At 52.5% G+C, this 17,238-nt stretch overlaps 1 protein-coding gene across 3 annotated transcripts in view; it reads left to right on the top strand.

The window, feature by feature from the left end:
* TRIM62 (tripartite motif containing 62) overlaps positions 1 to 15,525 on the top strand; it is a 33,012-nt gene extending 17,487 nt beyond the window's left edge. For all 3 annotated transcript variants that reach the window (XM_039230084.1, XM_039230093.1, XM_039230097.1), the window contains 3 exons: positions 1,351 to 1,607; positions 2,400 to 2,515; positions 13,206 to 15,525. In XM_039230084.1, coding sequence (XP_039086015.1) covers positions 1,351 to 1,607; positions 2,400 to 2,515; positions 13,206 to 13,756 — 924 coding nt within the window. In that variant the 3' untranslated portion in view covers positions 13,757 to 15,525. The remainder of the gene's footprint in view (positions 1 to 1,350; positions 1,608 to 2,399; positions 2,516 to 13,205) is intronic.
* Positions 15,526 to 17,238: the final 1,713 nt, after the last annotated feature.

Genomic DNA, 17,238 nt, shown 5'->3' on the forward strand with positions numbered 1-17,238 from the left:
CATCCTGCCCCTTCCTTCAGGCCCCAGCTCAGAAGCCATCTCTCAGTGAAGACTTTTAGGATGTGCCCGTTAGACTTGATCCCCTTTAATAACCAGGCTCTTCTTCTGCACTTCGAACAACGGCACGCGTTTTGTGAAAAGCCCCCCTTGATCTTCACCAGAACCCTGCGATGTGGTTGTGTTACCCCTTTCACAGAGAAGAAAACAGGCTCAGAGACATTAGGCAGCTGAGGTTTCCACAGCTAGAGACTCAGAGCTGGGATTCTCACCCAGGCTGTGAGGTACCGAAGCCTGTGCTCTTGACCACCCAGGCCCCTCCCGGACCCGCCAGTGCCCGAGGGAACAGAGAAATGTGCAAGCCCAGTCTTGCCTCCGGTGATCGGTGATCGTGGCTTTAACCTCCAGCTCTTGTTTCTCAGCGAGGGCGGCTCAAGGGCCAGTGACCACCAAGGTTTGCCCGGCACGTTGCGGTTTATAAAGCTCTCTGCCATCTGTAATCTCCTTGTCATCTTTGCTTGAACCCCATGCATGATTTTTTTTAATTTTAAATTTTATTGTTTATTATTTTTTTTATTTTATTTTATTTAGAAAATTTTTTAAACATTTATTCATTTTTGAGAGAGAGAGAGAGAATGCAAGTGGGGGAGGGGCAGAGAGAGAGAGGGAGACACAGAATCTGAAGCAGGCTCCAGGCTCTGAGCTGTCAGCACAGAGCCCAACGCGGGGCTCGAAACCATGAGTGGTGAGATCATGACCTGAGCTGAAGCCGGATGCTTAACCAACTGAGCCATCCAGGCACCCCTATTTTTTTAAGGCTCCATGCCCAACGTGGGGCTTGAACTCACGACCCTGAGATCAAGAGTCCTATGCTTTATTGATTAAGCCAACCAGGCACCCCTGAGTGATTTTTTAAAAAATAAAGACCTCACTGTATCCTGGACTGAACTCAGCATCTTTTCCTGCCCCCCTTCTCCCCCAGCTTACCTGTCCCTCTCACCCCCACACCAGAAACCTGAGGACCATCCTCACACCTTTCTTTCCTGTACCCCTACAGCCAGCCTGTCAGTCACCAGAGCTAAAGGCACTGCCCCCAAATGTCTTTCAAGCCCACAGCCCCTCTGCTGCTCCTCTAGTTCAAGCCTCAGTATCTCACCCAGAGCATTTCATGAATATCCTAACGGACACTTGGAAGAGTGTGCCGTCCCTGGCCATGCCAGCCCGGCATGCCGCCGCGCTTTAACAGGTGACATTACCACCTCTCACCATGTCAAGGCTCTCGGTTCCCTCCTCTCTCCCAGGGGTCACCCCATCTGTTCCCCCTGGCCTGACCCCTGATGACTGTCCCCCCAGTCTTCCACCAAAAGCCTGCGGACCACCATCGGCGAGGCCTTCGAGCGGCTGCACCGGCTACTGCGCGAGCGGCAGAAGGCCATGCTGGAGGAGCTAGAGGCGGACACGGCCCGCACGCTAACCGACATTGAGCAGAAAGTCCAGCGTTACAGCCAGCAGCTGCGCAAGGTGCAGGAGGGGGCCCAGATCCTGCAGGAGCGGCTGGCCGAAACCGACCGGCACACCTTCCTGGCCGGGGTGGCCTCGCTGTCCGAGCGGTAAGTGCCCGCCACTGGCTGCCTTCCCCAGACAGGCACCCCGTCCCCAGCCTGTGTGGGGAGGTGGGACTAGAGGCAGACGGGGCCGTTAGCGGGGAATTCATTCATTCACATCTTCATCAGACAGCTATGGGGCGTTGGCTATGTGCCAGAGCCTGGCCCAAGGCTTAATATTATAATTACATATATTATTTTATACCTAATCAGTAGAATCACAGAATATTACTTATAATACACTATTATTTAATAAATATTACATTACAAGTATATATTATAGTCTTTATAACATTGATATTATAGATAATAAATAATATTTATATTATTATAATCCTATTCGCTCCCTTGGAGGTAGTTGCTGCTGTCATCCCCATTTCACACATGTAGAAACAGGCACAGAGAAGCTACATCAGTTGACCGAGACCCCTCATCTAGTATATGGCAGAGCCGGGATTCAACTGCGGGTCTGTCTTGTCTGATCGCCGCCTTTAGAAATACTAACACTTAATCATTGGTCTGTTGACGGTCAATCCTGAGAGCTAGCATCATGCATTCGGTGTTGACCACGAGCCAAGCACAGTGGGAAGCACTGTGCATATGTTTTGCCATGTAACCCTCACCACAAGCCTAGATGGCAGGTGCTATCATTGCACCCATTTTAAAGATAAGGAAACTGAGGCTAGGAAGTGGCACAAGCAGGCCCTGGACTCTGGGGCGGCAGACATCACATACACGGCCTTGCCCTCTGTCAGCTGCCCTGAGGGTGCAACCTTGCTTCTCCCGCTTTCCTTCCAGGCTTAAAGGGAAAATCCACGAGACCAATCTGACTTACGAAGACTTCCCGACCTCCAAGTACACAGGCCCCCTGCAGTACACCATCTGGAAGTCTTTGTTCCAGGACATTCACCCAGGTAAGGCCCTTCCTGCCAGTTCCCAGGAGGGCCCAGGAAGAGGCAAGGGTTTTCCTGGGGAGGAGCTAAGGGGGTACCTCCCAGCCCAGCTGCCCACTCTAAACACGGCCCGGGGGCAGGACAGAAGGATGAGAAGGCTTTCTTGCTGAGCACCCACTGTGTTCCAAGGCTTGTGCTGGGCACCTGCACACTCACTCAGCTCAGTGAGTCCTCATACAGCCATGAGGTCAGTTCCATTAGTATATCCATTCTCCAGATGGAGAGACTGAGGCCTTGGACAGCTCAGTCATCCATCCCATACATATCAACCCTCCGACTTCGCACCAGGTGCTATTCTAAGTGTTGGAGATGTAGCAGTGAGCAACACAGGCAAAAGGTCCCTGCCTTCATGGATCTTACATCATAAGGAGTGAGAAAATAAAAGTAAATAGGTAAAATCCATAGTTCACTAGATAAGGATAAAAGATAAGGAAGGGAGCTAGGGGATGTTGAGGTAGGATAGAGATATTAGGTGGAGGACCCAGTTAGAAGACCTCACCGAGAAGGAGGCAGAGAAGTAAAGGCCTGGGGGGCGCCTGGGAGGCTCAGTCAGTTGGGCTTCTGACTCTTGATTTCATCTCAGGTCATGATCTCACAGTTCGTGGAGCTGAGTCCCACATTGAGCTCTGCACTGAGAGTGCGGAGTCTGCTTGGGATTCTCTCTCTCCCTCTCTCTCTCTCTGCCCCTCCCCTGCTCATTCTTTCTCTCTCTCTCTCTCTCTCAAAAATAAATAAGTATTTTTTTAAAAAAGAAGTAAAGGCCTGAAGGAAGAAGGAGAGTGATTCATGCAGGTTTCTGAGGGAAGACTGTTCCTGACAGTGGGAAGAGCAAGTACAAAGGCCCTGAGGCAGGAGCAAGCCTGACGTGTTCAAGGAATAGTGAGAAGAGTAGTGTGGCTAGAGTGGAAGAGAGTAGAGGTGAGGAGGTCAGGGAGGTAGCAGTGGCCAGACAGTAAGGGCCAGGGTGAGAACTTCAGATTTCACGCTGAGTGAGATGGGAGCCATTGGAAGGTTTGGGGACATGCAGTGACATGAGCTGAAGTTCCTAGAGGCTCCCTCTCGCTGCTGGATGGGGAACAGACTGAAGGGGGTGAAGGGTGGAGGCTGGGAAACTGGGTAGGAGGCTACCACAATACTCCAGGCAAGGTGATGGTGGCTTGGAGCAGGGTAATGGCAGTGGGGGTAGAAAGAAGTGATCAGATTTAAGATATACTTCGAAGGGAGAGCCACCAGGATTTCCTAGTGAATGGGATCTTGGGTGGTAGAGAAAGAAGAAAACAACGAGACTACAAGGATTTGGGCCGAGGTGCCTGAACGGACAGAGCCGTGAGCGTGTGAGGTCTGCAGTACTGATTAGATGTCCAAGCGCCGGTGTAGAGAAGTCATCTGGGGTGACAGTGCAGTACAGGACAAAGGTCAGGACCGGTGTCGGCAGCATGTGGACAGTATTTAATGAGATCACCTAGAAAATGAGAGTAGAGAGAAGAGAGATGGTGTCACTCTAAACTTTGGAGCCCTGGGGCACTCCTAGAATTTAGGGACAGGAGGGGGACCCAACCAAGGGGACCAGGAAGGAGCAGCCAGAGAAGTGGGAGGGAAACCTGGGTATGTCCTGGGAGCCAAGTAGAGAGTGGCTCATGGCAACAAAGACCGCTAAGCCAAGCGAGAGGACCCGGAACGGACTGCTCTCCAGCAACATGGAGGGCTTCGGTGACCAGAGCTTTAGTGGAGCCACAGGGGCGTAAGCCAGAGAGGAAGCTGTCCAAGAGAAAATGGGACATGGGGCATGTGGGTGGCTCCGTTAGTTGAGCGTCCAACTTGATTTCGGCTCAGGTCATGATTCCAGGGTCATGGGATCAAGCCTCGCATTGGGCTCCAGGCTGAGCATGGAGCCTGCTTGGAATTTGGAATTCTCTCTCTCTCTCTCTCTCTCTCTCTCTCTCGCTCGCTCTCTCTCTCTGCCCCTCCCCCACTCATGCTTGCTTGCACTGCACTCCTTCTCTCTAAAAATTAATGAAAGAGAGAATGGGAGGTGAGCGAGTAGAGACAGTGCTTTCAAGGAGTTCTATTTAAGGGAAGGAGCGAGAATGCAGTAGAGGCTGTTGAAGGTGGAGGAAGTAACATCCCATCTGTGGAAGATGAGAAAGACCTGCGGCAAACCTGAGGATGCAGGCCAGAGAGAGTTGCTGGAGGGACAGCCAGGAGTCGGGTCTGCTGCTGCCTCTTCTGAGAGCCTAGACAGTTCATCTTCGGGAGCCCGGAGGAGGGAGCATGAATGGGCAGTGGTGGGAGCTTGAGAGAACTCTCTTCCCACAGCCTCCCCTTTTCCAGCGAGCTAGGAAGCAAGGTCATCAGCTGAGATGATGATGGGTGAGAGGAGGTAATGGGAGGTTTGCTCAGAGTGGAGAAGGTCTGAACAGGTTTCTAGCAGGTTCCATAGACCCTGGGACCCGAAATCATACAACCTACAAAGACACCGTGTTCTTTAGAGGCGAGACAAGGCTATAAAGGGGAACCCTCCCTAAGAGGTCGGCACTATTATTATACTCATTTTTTCAGATGAGAAAGCAGGCACAGAGCTGTTAGGAAATTGTCCATGGTCACAGCCTGTAAATGGGACAGCCAGGATTTAAACTCAGATCTGTCAGGCCCCAGAGCCTGTGCCCTTACCTACTCAGCCAAGCAGGCATTCTCAGGCCTCACACTAACTCACCCAGGAAGGCTGCTGGGGAGACTGAGGCTCCGCGAGGCTCGCTGATTGCCCATGGCCATGCGGCACTCAGAGCTCCTTCCACGTGTCTGGATTCATTCTTTTTGATCTACAAGCATGGAAGGTCCCCCAAGGCATTTTCAGGGGCCAGGAGAAACAGATGGACAAACAGCCCCTGACGGCCCCATGGGACAAGCTATGAGGGACGTACACAGTGCTGGGAAGCCCCAGGGGATGGGGACAGACAACAGGAGGCTCTGGATGGGGTAGGGGAGGGGCCAGGAGAAGCACTGAACGGATGGCATTTGAACCAGGCGCTGAAGGCTGGTGGCTTTGCTGCTTGGGAAGGGCTGGGGCCTGGCTGTGCCTCCGGACTGTCCCCGGTGTGGGGAGCTACATGGGCAAAGGCAGTGGGGGAGGGCAGGGGCATGAATGATCCCAGGATGTTCAGGATTGGGCCTTCCAGGAAGGGATGGAGGGAGGCTGAAGGCACCACTGAGCGCGCGAATGCTGGACAGAGAATGGGGGTCCCCTGTAGGTGACTGAAGGCCATATTTGATGTATCAATACCGATTTCCCAGGGGTGAAGGGACAGCTCCTGGTTCTCTCTTTTTTTAAAATTAATTTTAGAAAATATGTATTTATTTATTTTTGAGAGAGAGAAAGAGTGTGAGCAGGGGAGGGGCAGAGAGAGAGGGAGACGCAGAATACGAAGCAGGCTCCAGGCTCTGAGCTGTCAGCACAGAGCCCTACGCGGGGCTCGAACTCCCGCACCGCGAGATCATGACCTGAGCCCAAGTCGGACGCTTAATGCCACTCCGGCGCCCCACTCCCAGTGCTCTTACCTGTGGATCTGTGCCTAGTTTGGGGATGAGCCCATTTTCCAGCAGACTGGGTAGGACTCTGGGCTCTCCTCTTGGGGTCCCCCTAGCCTCTGGGTGCCCCTAGATGTGGACCTCTACACTGGGAGCCAGCGGGATGAGGCCACACGTGTGTGAAGCAGCGTAACTCAAGGAGGCAAGAAGCACATCCCCACTGTTGACCCAGGGAAGCCCCTCTCTCTGGCAGATGGTCTCAGGCGCTCTATTTGTCTCAGCTGCTACCTGTTGTGTTCTTGTCATAGCTCAGAGAGGCAATCTGGGCACCTCAGCCTGACAGTCAAGGCTCTATAAGACCTGGGCCCTGCCATTCTCTCATTCTCACCTTCACATCATACTCAGCCACACGGAACCATCTTCAGGTCTTAAATGAGCTGTATTCTCTCTCCTCCGCTTTCACATATGCTGCTCCCTTTGCCTGGAACCCTGTACACAAACCTCAGGCTTTGGTGACTAACTCCCACTCCTCTTCATGTCTTAGTTTATAAACACCTCCTCTGAGAAGCTTTCCTGGATTTCTTCAGGTAGCCCTGCACTTTTTTTGCACTTTCACATTGACACTCCTTTGTCAATGTGTGTGTAGCTGTGTGTCTCACTAGACCATGAGGTCAGAGGGGTCAGGCCTGGGTCTAATTCATCACTGTAGATCCCTCGCAGCCAGCACAGTAAACGTTTGTGGATAAGTAAAGAAAGAAATGAATGGGGGTGCCTGGGTGGCTCAGTCAGTTAAGAAATGAATGAATCCGATTCTCAGTTCTGCTACTAGAATAGTACCATAAAGTAGGTACTCAATAAGGTTTTTAAATGTTTTTTAATGTTTATTTATTTTTGAGAGAGAGAGACAGAGCACAAGTGGGAGACGGGTAGAGAGAGCAAGAGAGGGAGACATGGAATCTGAAGGAAGCTCCAGCCTCTGAGCTGTCAGCACAGAGCCTGACATGGGGCTCGAACCCACCAACCGTGAGATCATGACCTGAGCTGAAGTTGGATGCTTAACCGACTAAGCCACCCAGGTGCCCCTCAATAAGTGTTTTTGAATGGAACTTGCCACACATCCTTGAACCAGTCACTTTCTCCTCTGAGCCTCAGTTTCCTCCTCTGTGAAATAGGGATGTTAGCCCCTTCCCAACTGCCTCACAAGTGAGCGAATGGATGTGGGAACTTGCTGGATGTTTCTCCGAGCAGGGTTTCTCAGCAGCAGCACTGCTGACAGTCGGGGGTGGATAACTCCTTGTTTCGGGGGCTGTCCTGTGCATGGTAGGATGTTCAGCCACAATCCTGGTATCTCCCCAACGGGATGCGCCCCTCCCCAGTTCTGCCAACCAAAAATGTCTCCAGACGTTGTCCAATGACCCCTGTGAGGCAAATCACCCCAGTCGAGAACCACTGGCCCAGAGAAAACTGTGCATGGAAGAGGGACTGAAGGAGCAGTAGTCTGTGCCCCGAACAGCCTGCCAAGGCCAGCGGTCCCTGGGGAGTTCAGAGAACAGTGACCTGGTTAGCCAGGCCCCTTCCTTTGTCTGTAGGGCCTGTGAAGTCACTCTGGCTCCTCTGCCAGCACCAAGGCCCTTTATGTCCAGATGGGAGGGGCAGGCGCCCCCAGGGAACGAGCCCATGGATTCTAGCAGCTTCCTGCCTCCCCTGCCTTGAGTTCGGGCTTCCTATTGGGTCACCTGAGAACTCCATTTAGCACCTGTCACTCCCCTTGCTTTGGAACCTCCACTCTCTACCACCACCCACCCCCTGTCCCCTCCCTTCAGCTGATATTGGAAACCCTCCTCCAACTGCCTGGCCTGATTGTTGCAGCCCGCAAGCACAGACTCCCTCCCCAGCCAGACCAGGTGGCCACCTGTCTCCTGTCGTGTCTCCGAGGACACCAGACATTGCCTTCTTTGCTTCTACCACCTGCTTTTCTTGGGCGGCTCGCCCCTCCCCCTGCTCACCTGAATCCATTTGGGTTCCAGCAGGTTCGCTGCCTAGCTGTGTAGCCTAGGGCAAATCAGGTGCCCTCTCTGAGCCAGTTTTTTCCTCTGTAAAACAGGGATGGGGAAGATGTGATTTATCTCCCAGCCTAAGAGTGAAGTAAAATGATCTATTTGCGATAATAATCTTGGACCTTAGTAAGTACTTGATACTTGTTTATCATTATTATAATGACTCATCGGATGGTTCCTCAGTCTTGCTGAGCAGGCTTTCTGGAGCCACACAGAGGAAAGAACATGGTGTGACAAGGCTTTAGCTCAAGTTCCAACTCTACTTCCACCCCACATGGCAACCCAGGCAGGTCACTTCTCAGAGAAGTCTCCTTGGAGCCTCAGTTTCCTCTTCTGGAAAATGGGATGGGGAACACCCCAGCTCCTGGGGCTGCCGTGGTGTTCCCATGCGCTGGGGGTGTGAACATGTTTCTTGAATGCCAGTGTGGAGCACCGGGGGCTGAAGAGGGAAGAAGCGGGGCAGCAGATTATGTAAGGGCCTGGCCAGAGGAAAGAGCTGGCACCATCTCCTGTTCTGTCAGGCTTCTGAAGGGTCAAGCCACTGTCCTTGAGGACAAAGAGGAACCAGCCACCTGTTGCCAAGTGACAGTGCTGGACTAGGGGGTTTCTCTGCTGCTTGGGCCGGGTGATGTGTGGTGGAAGATGGCCAGAAGACATTTCCTGGGGCCTCCACAGTCCATGTCCTCCCTCTAGGCCTTTGACCTCGAGGTCTCAGAGAAGCTTAAATGGGCTGCTTCAACACCTACTTTTTGTTTTTATAAAACAGTGTGTCAGGACTTAGAAAAAAGCTCTGACCCGTACTATAGTGAACCTCCGGGGACTGGTTTGTTTTGATGAGGTCTGGCATTTTTCCCAAGGATAAAAGATGGGTGGAGGAATTGCCAGTCCCCACCCAGGGTCTGAGGTCCCAGAGTGGGAAAAGGTGTTGCTCTGCCCCCTTCTAGGTCTCTCTCTGGTCTGAAGCCTGTTACACCTGCCAGCTCTAGCCTCAGGGAGGGTGGGAAGGAGGCCTGGAAGACAGAACCTTGGCTTATGATGAGCCGGCAGACCCTGGGTGTGGACCCCAGCCTGTCCTTTGGGCTGTAAAAAACCTGAGAAACAGGCCACGCCCTATGCCTAATAAGAATCCCAGGCCCCACCCCCCTAGTCCCACCTCCACTGCATGCGCTGCCCAATGAACAACAGGCCCCGCCCCTAGGTCTACCCAATGAGTGGCGGACCCTGCCCTCACCCATTCCCTGGGCTTCTAAGCGCTGGGGCTCCACACCCAGGGAGCTGGCGCTCTGCGCTGTGCGGATTTCGCCTGTCCTGCAGGCTCATCTCTGTGGGCCCAGTCTCAGAGCCACTGAGAGCCCACTTGGCTGCCTCCTTGAGCGCCCTCCCCACTCATCGGTGGCACTGGAAATGGCCCACGTTGCCCCACATTAGGCTTAAGAGTCTGGGGCTGAGCCCTCCATCTGCTGCGCCAGTGGCTCCGCGCCTTCCCCGCCCCACTGCCCTGCCCTGAGCTGCAGTTTCTGACCCTTGGTGACCGCCTCGATCATCCTGAGCACCACAGGCTCCCGCGTGGCACGAAGAACTGCCGCTGTCCACGCCTTGGCTTTGTATGTGCTCTAACCCCTCTGCTGTAGACGCCTGAGTATGACCCGCATTCCACAGCCGGGAGGAGTGGCCCATCTGTGTCTAATTAGATTCCTCTTCTTTCCCTTGCCTCCCCTTCACACACACTTCCTACACCTCCCTCCACCTCTCACCTCCTGACCCCACTGTGGGAATTCCTACATTCCATGTGGCAGGAGCTTCTGGTTCTGACAGGCTGCTCTGTGACTGCTCCAACCACGGGGTAAAACACGTGTCCACTGATCCAGTGTCTTCCTTCTCATGGCTCCCCCTCTTCCATGTCCCTGGATAGAGAATTGTGATTCCATTGACCCCTCTATTCACAGGGCTAATTGTTTCCATGCATCCCTCTGAGTTGGAAGAACAGGAAAGGAGAATGTGAAATGCAAAACTACGTTGACTCCTAACAGAGCTCGTGGAAGGAGCTTGATAGAGTCAACGGTCAGCTTTGTTAGTGGCTATGTGAACAGGAGCACAGTTCAGAAACTGGCTGTTGCTCCCTGTTGGTGACAGTTGGCACCACTGAGGCATTTTATTTCTGTGCATGCATGCAGCCGATGGCGGTGCTAGAAGTAGGGGTAAGGCTCCAGCCAAGTGTAATCTTGCTCCTGCTTCACCAGATAAGGAGAGCACCAGAGAACGGGATGAAGAAAGCCTTCGCTCCTAGGTACTGGGGGCAGGGCTCTTTTCCTCACCCTTCTCCGCCTCTGTCTTGCTCTGGCCTAGAAATGGTCATCCAGGGGCGCCTGGGTGGCTTAGTCGGTTAAGCGTCCGACTTTCGCTTAGGTCATGATCTCGCAGTTCGTGGGTTCGAGCCCCGCGTCGGGCTCTGTGCTGACTGCCAGCTCAGAGCCTGGAGCCTGTTTCAGTCTGTGACTCCCTCTCTCTCTGACCCTCCCCTGCTCACGCTGTCTCTCTCTCTCCTAGAAATAAATAAAACATTAAAAAAATTAAAAAAAAAAAAAAAAAAAAAAAAAAAAAAAAAAAAAAAAAAAAAAAAAAAAAAAAAAAAAAAAAAAAAAAAGAAATGGTCATCCAGGCTCAGGAAGGCTACTTCTGGCCAGGCATCAGCTCCGTCACGGAGGACAGAGTAAACAGAACCCTTGACATGAGAGTTCATGAGACACTGAGAGCCAGACCTGCTAAGCCAGTGTGGCCAGCCCAAAGCAGGATGGCCCAGCCTGTGCCCTTGCCGAAGAGCAAACAAGGGCCAGTTTAATTGCGTGAGCTTTTCTGGAAACCCTCACCATGCCTGGCTCTGTGCTGGGCACTGGGCACACAAGGGACAGCCCGTTTGGATGGGACACAGCCCTTCCCCTCCTGGTGCAAATGGGTGTAAGATGTGGGCACAGTAGACTACACCCCTTATATAATCAGGAGAGAACACAAAGTTAAGGAATTTCAGAAGAAAGTGAGAACGTTTGCTGGGCAACTAGAAGGGCTTCTCAGAGGTTGGGCCCTGGAGTGGAGCCTCATGCAGGGGTGATTACAACCAGCAGGGAAGAGGCAGTGGAGGAGCATCTGGGTGAAGGTTTGGGGGCTGAGGTGAATGGGGGTGATGTGTGACAGGTAGGGCTGGGGCTGGATTGCCCATGGCCTTGCTTAATTCTCCCTCTGCCGTTGGGTGCTGGGTGACCTGAGTTTAGTCACCTTTCCTCTCTGGGTCTCACTTTTCCCATCTGTCAAGTGGAAGAGTTGGCCTAGAATCCATGATTTTCAGCTTTTTCAGACCTGTCACCTCCATTTCATAACAAATACTTTTAATGTCTCAAAGGTATAATATAACCTTTCCACAACTTCACTATGTGTATAAACTTGAAAAATTTTATATATACAGGTGTATATATCATACTCTGATGATAATATAAAGGAAAAATAAGAGGAAATGATTTATAATAAAATATTGTGTATGTCCATCTGTAGATGCTTACAGCCACAGTGGAAAACATAATGAAGTAGTCAGGTGTGCACACCATAAATAAAACACCATTGTCCCTCAAATATGGTCCGAAACAGGTACATTGTATGAGTCAGTGGCATTTTTCTCAGACTTATATTTTCCTGAGAAGTGAACAATTCTCAGTGAAATTCCAAAGAAAACGAGTTCAGTCTCCCCTCAGTTTACATGGTAGTGGTGTTCTAAAATACTCAGTCTAGGGGCGTCTGGGTGGCTTAGTCGGTTAAGCGTCCGACTTTCGCTTAGGTCATGATCTCATGGTTTGTGGGTTTGAGCCCCGCATCGGGCTCTGTGCTGACTGCCAGCTCAGAGCCTGGAGCCTATTTTGGAGTCTGTGTCTCCCTCTCTCTCTGACCCTCCCCTGCTCATGCTGTCTCTCTCTCTCTCCTAGAAATAAATAAAAATATAAAAAATAAAATAAAATAAAATACTCAGTCTATTAACACTGTACAAAAAATCATTTCCTGGGGCACCTGGGTGGCTCAGTTGGTTAAACATCTGACTTCAGTTCAGGTCATGATTTCATGGCTTGTGAGTTCAGATCCCCCATAGGGCTCTGTGCTGACAGCTCGGAGCCTGAAGCCTGCCTTGGATTCTGTGTCTCCACCTTTCTCTGCCCCTCCCCTGCTCATGTTCTCTCTCTCTCTCTCGAAAAATAAACAAAAAAATTTGAAAAATAATTTCCTGTTTATACACAAAAGGGAATTAAGTTGTAATTTTAGGCCATTATAAAAATGATTTTGGGGGCGCCGGGGTGTCTCAGTCGGTTGAGTATCTGACTTCGGCCCAGGTCATGATCTCACGGTTTGTGGGTTCGAGCCTCGCATCAGGCTCTGTGCTGACAACTCGGAGCCTGGAGCCTGCTTCAAATTCTGTGTCTCCTTCTCTCTCTGCCCCTCCCCTACTCACACTCTATCTCTTGGAAATAAACATTTAAAACAATAGTAAAAAAATAATCTTCATCCACATGATTGTCTGTTTGAGCATGTGAAAATTTATGGGTGGCGAAGGGGTCCTGGGACTTCCCTGTGCATTTCATTCAGGGCGTTTAGATGCAAGGATCCCACCTATTGAGAACCGCCCCCCCCCCCACAGATCTCCTTATCCCCCAGCCCCAGGGTGTTGCCGGCACCTGCATAATCTTTACGCTCTCTCAGTTCTGAAGTTCCCTAATTCTGGATTTCATTATGGTTTACTCAACAAACTTTTGTGGGGTGCCCACTATGTCCTTGCCCCAGGCCTTGGCAGCGACCAAGCAGCCCCAGCTTCTGCTCCTGTGCAGCCAGGCTTAAATCTGGAAGGACTTCAGCTATCATCACCCTTCCATTTTATAGAGGAGGAAGCTGAGGATCAGAGAGGGCAGGCATCACGTGCCTTCGGCATGACACAGCCTCCTGGGGACCAACCAGAACCCGGTCCTCAGGGAGGCACCACAGAGTGGATCCACAACCTTCTCTCCACTTATCTTCTCTCCCTCCTCCGCCCCCTGCAGTGCCCGCTGCCCTGACACTGGACCCGGGCACTGCCCACCAGCGCCTGATCCTGTCCGACGACTGCACCATCGTGGCCTATGGCAACCTGCACCCACAGCCGCTGCAGGACTCGCCAAAGCGCTTCGACGTGGAGGTGTCGGTGCTGGGCTCTGAGGCCTTCAGCAGCGGCGTCCACTACTGGGAAGTGGTAGTGGCGGAGAAGACCCAGTGGGTGATCGGGCTGGCCCACGAGGCGGCCAGCCGCAAGGGCAGCATCCAGATCCAGCCCAGCCGTGGCTTCTACTGCATCGTCATGCACGACGGCAACCAGTACAGCGCCTGCACAGAGCCCTGGACGCGGCTCAACGTCCGCGACAAGCTCGACAAGGTGGGCGTGTTCCTGGACTACGACCAAGGCCTGCTCATCTTCTACAACGCCGACGACATGTCCTGGCTCTACACGTTCCGCGAGAAGTTCCCGGGCAAGCTCTGCTCCTACTTCAGCCCCGGGCAGAGCCACGCCAATGGCAAGAATGTGCAGCCGTTGAGGATCAACACTGTCCGCATCTAGGACGGCGCAGGGAGCCCACAGGGACCGCCTGGGCCATGGCCACCAGCAAGGGCTCTGCCCAGGGGGCAGAGGGCTGGACTCCGGTCCAGTGCAGCCCCTCTACCCCACCCCATGAGGTCTCAGGCCGGTTGTTTACCCTTCAGCTTCCGTTTCCCTGTCTGTGTATTGGCAGTCGTGCTCCATGGTTCCTAAACTCGATCAGCATCGATGTCCTGTAGTTCTGACCTTGACGGGGAGGCGGCTTTGGTCCCAGGATGTGACATGGCTTCTCCTCAGGGCAGCCCCTGCCCAGCCCTCATCCCCATCCTCGCAGGGGCAGGGGGACCTTCCCCCTGTCTCCCTGCTGTCCACATGCCCTGACCTCAGGATGTGTCAAGAGGGTTGCCTGCAGTCGGCAGCCTGAAAGATACATAAAACCCTCTTCTTGCCCAGCACCCTGCCATGGCCATTTTACCCTTGACTCCAGCCCACCATGGACATAGGCAGCAGCTGGTCCTAGGGTTCCTCAGAACCACCTCTCCTTCTACCTCTGGACCAAGAGCTTTATGGTTCCTGTTTTTCCCACTGACCTGCAGGTAGAGATGATACTGTGGGAGGCACCCGGTCACTGAACCCACGTGTTGCAGTGACTGTGCCACCACCTTCCAGCCCACGGGTCCAAAAGCAGGATGATGGCACGCCAGGCTGATGCAGAGCCCGGTAGCCTAAAGGCAGCCGCGGGACAAGCATCACTGGGTGATGGAGGTCCCCAGAGGCTTGCCTAAGGGTCCAAGCAGGCCTCTGTGACCAGGCTTAGGGTGAGGGGAGGCTGCAGGGAGCAGTTGTCTCAGCCGAGCACTGGGACAGGCTGTTGGCTGGGACTTCCCAGCAGGCTTGGCATCTGTCTCAGCTAGGATCCTGTTGCAGAAAACAAGAGCTGCTTTAGCTAGTTTAATTTGACAGCATTTATTATCACGTCCCTGATTTGCAAAATCATTGGAAGGGCTGGAGGAGCAGACTCACTGCTGAATTTCCAGGAACGACCCAGCCACCGGATTCATCATGTCTATATCCCGATCAGAAGCGCTGCTCCCACCTGCAGGAAGCCAGTATGTCAGGAAGCTACTGCGACCGCAGGACTGTGTCCCCTCCGCCACTGGCCGGGCCAGCAAATGGGTGTCCTGAGGCCTGCCTCTCTCCCACTCAGTTTAACTCCCAAATCCAAATCTCCATGAGGGATACTGTTAGGGAAACATAAATCAGATCCAGAACTTTGGCTGCAATGGTGTCTGGGAAATGTAGTTTTCTTCTTTCCAACCACAGACCTGCAAAAAGGCCCAGAAGGAAGTTTGGGTGTCGAACAAGCCCATCCACAGTTTCTGTCACTGGAGTTCACCTCCAGATCTTGGCTTTGAAGCAGCAGAGCCTCTAGGTGTCCTGCTCATGGCCCTGGCCCTGCCCAAGGACAAGAACCCAAGAGGTGAATCTATCTGCAGGACTGGCTGAATGTCTCAAGCCTTGGCTTCACTCTCTAGTCCTGGAGCCTAGATTCTGAGCTCGTGGGGTCCCTGACCACCCGCATCCTCAAGGAGCCAGACTAGCTGAACTTGGGGGATCCCACCCACCTCGCAACTGCTGCCCACTGGGGTCCCCCTTGGACAGGAGGAATCCTCAATCTCACCTCACCCCTTCATCCTCCAGAAGCTGGGCCACCCCCAGCAGTATTTTTATTTTAAATGTTGCCCATTTTGTGAGTTATGATGAATTTGTATTAAAGTTACAGAACATCAGTGGTCAGTTCTATTCATTTTGACAAAGGGCCACCTTTTCTGTCCCAGGCGAGTATTCATGTATTAGCATGGCTAATCCACAAAGCAAACCTTCGGCTGGCATGTAATATTATGCCTACTTTACAGAGGTGGAAAATGAGGTTCAGAGAGAAGACATGACTTGCCCACAGTCCCATGCCCCATGCTGGTAAGTGGTGGAACTTGGATTAGAACAGAGTTCTAAAGCCAGCACTCATGTCACAACTTACTAGACAGGGAAGACTGGCATTCTGCCTGGAGGAGGGGGTCATGGTAGCCTTGGGAGCAGAGGGGAGCTCATGAGACAGTGCCATGGTCTCTTGAATTCCACAAACCTGGCCTTGAATCCAAGCTCCACTGCTGTGTGACTTTAGAGAAATGGCTTAACCTCTCTAGACCTCAGTTTTTCCACAGAGAAAATAGAGATAATAACACCCATCTCATAGGATTTATTGGTAAGCTGCTAAATGCAGTGCACTTAGGGGGGTCCTGCCTCCAACCCCAGCTGCCTCCAGTGTCAGGGCCCTAAGGCACCTGAACTTAAGGAGTCTATCTTCCTCCTTAAGCCTTATGTGGAGTGTGGGACTACCTAAACCAGAAATGTCCCCAGGTCTGCTGTGTAGAAGGAGGTCCATCCTATCTCTGACTCGTGGGAAAGGAGTCTGACAGCCAGGGCCCTGCATATGGACAGATGAGCTGTGCACACTATAAGTAGCAAAGTCCTGGGTCCCGCACAGCTGGGAAACAGGAGTCCTGAGCCCAGTCTTAGTTCTGTGCTGACTCATTTTGTTCCCTCAAGGCCCTTTCCTCAGTCTCCTCCCCTGCAGATGAAGGGGGTTACACTGGATGCTCCCTGAGGCTCCGGATGGATCTTCACTTATACCTGGAGCTAGAGAAAGAAGAGAAGGAACCACCCCAGTCATTGAATTGCTTGGGGTTCTAGAAAGAGGGGCATGAACAAGGATTGGGGGGATTGGGAGGAGCAGAAGGAGAGGTCTCTGATTGGTTGATGGAGAGCAGCCAGTTTGGGGGGAGGTGATTTTGAGACTAGAGTATCCCCAACCAGCCTACCCCGCCCCATGCTCTCAAATCCCTCTGCTGCTCCAAAGCCACATCCCTCCATCTTTGCTCAGTGCATCTGTCTTCTGGGGGAGAAGCACCCCCTCCACAGTCCTTTCTACCCTTCCCCTACTCAGCCTTAGCACAAGGTCCAAGGAGTGCTGGCCACTTCCCAGTCTTTACTCCCCATTTCCTGGTGTCTGAGAATAACTATAGGGACCTAATTTGCACACCCAACTTGAGACTCTGGGAAATCAGGGCATCTCCCAAGGTATGAAGTGTCCAAAGAATTCCTGAATGAAGGAATCTGGAGTTGTCAGGCTGATACCAGGAATCCCCCATTTAACACAGGCAGGCAAAGAGGGGAGGTAAAGGCATCCCAGCGTCGGGGAGGGAGGAGGAATCAGCGAAGGTCTTGCCCAGAGCAGAAGAGAACTGATAGGAAGACAGTATCACTGTTTGGATCCCAGTTTGTGGTCAGCAGGCAAAGTGCTGGCACTTATCTAATATCAAGACAAGCCCATGAGGCTGGTATCATTATCTCAGTGTTTAGTGGAAAAGCATTAGCTCCCAGGGGACCCACAGCCAGTACTTAAAAGAGCTGGAAATAGACCCAGGCCCATCCAAAGCTAAAGC

This window comes from Hyaena hyaena, unplaced genomic scaffold (assembly GCF_003009895.1).
Source record: "Hyaena hyaena isolate Hyena2069 unplaced genomic scaffold, ASM300989v1 scaffold_3, whole genome shotgun sequence".
NCBI lineage: Eukaryota > Metazoa > Chordata > Mammalia > Carnivora > Hyaenidae > Hyaena > Hyaena hyaena.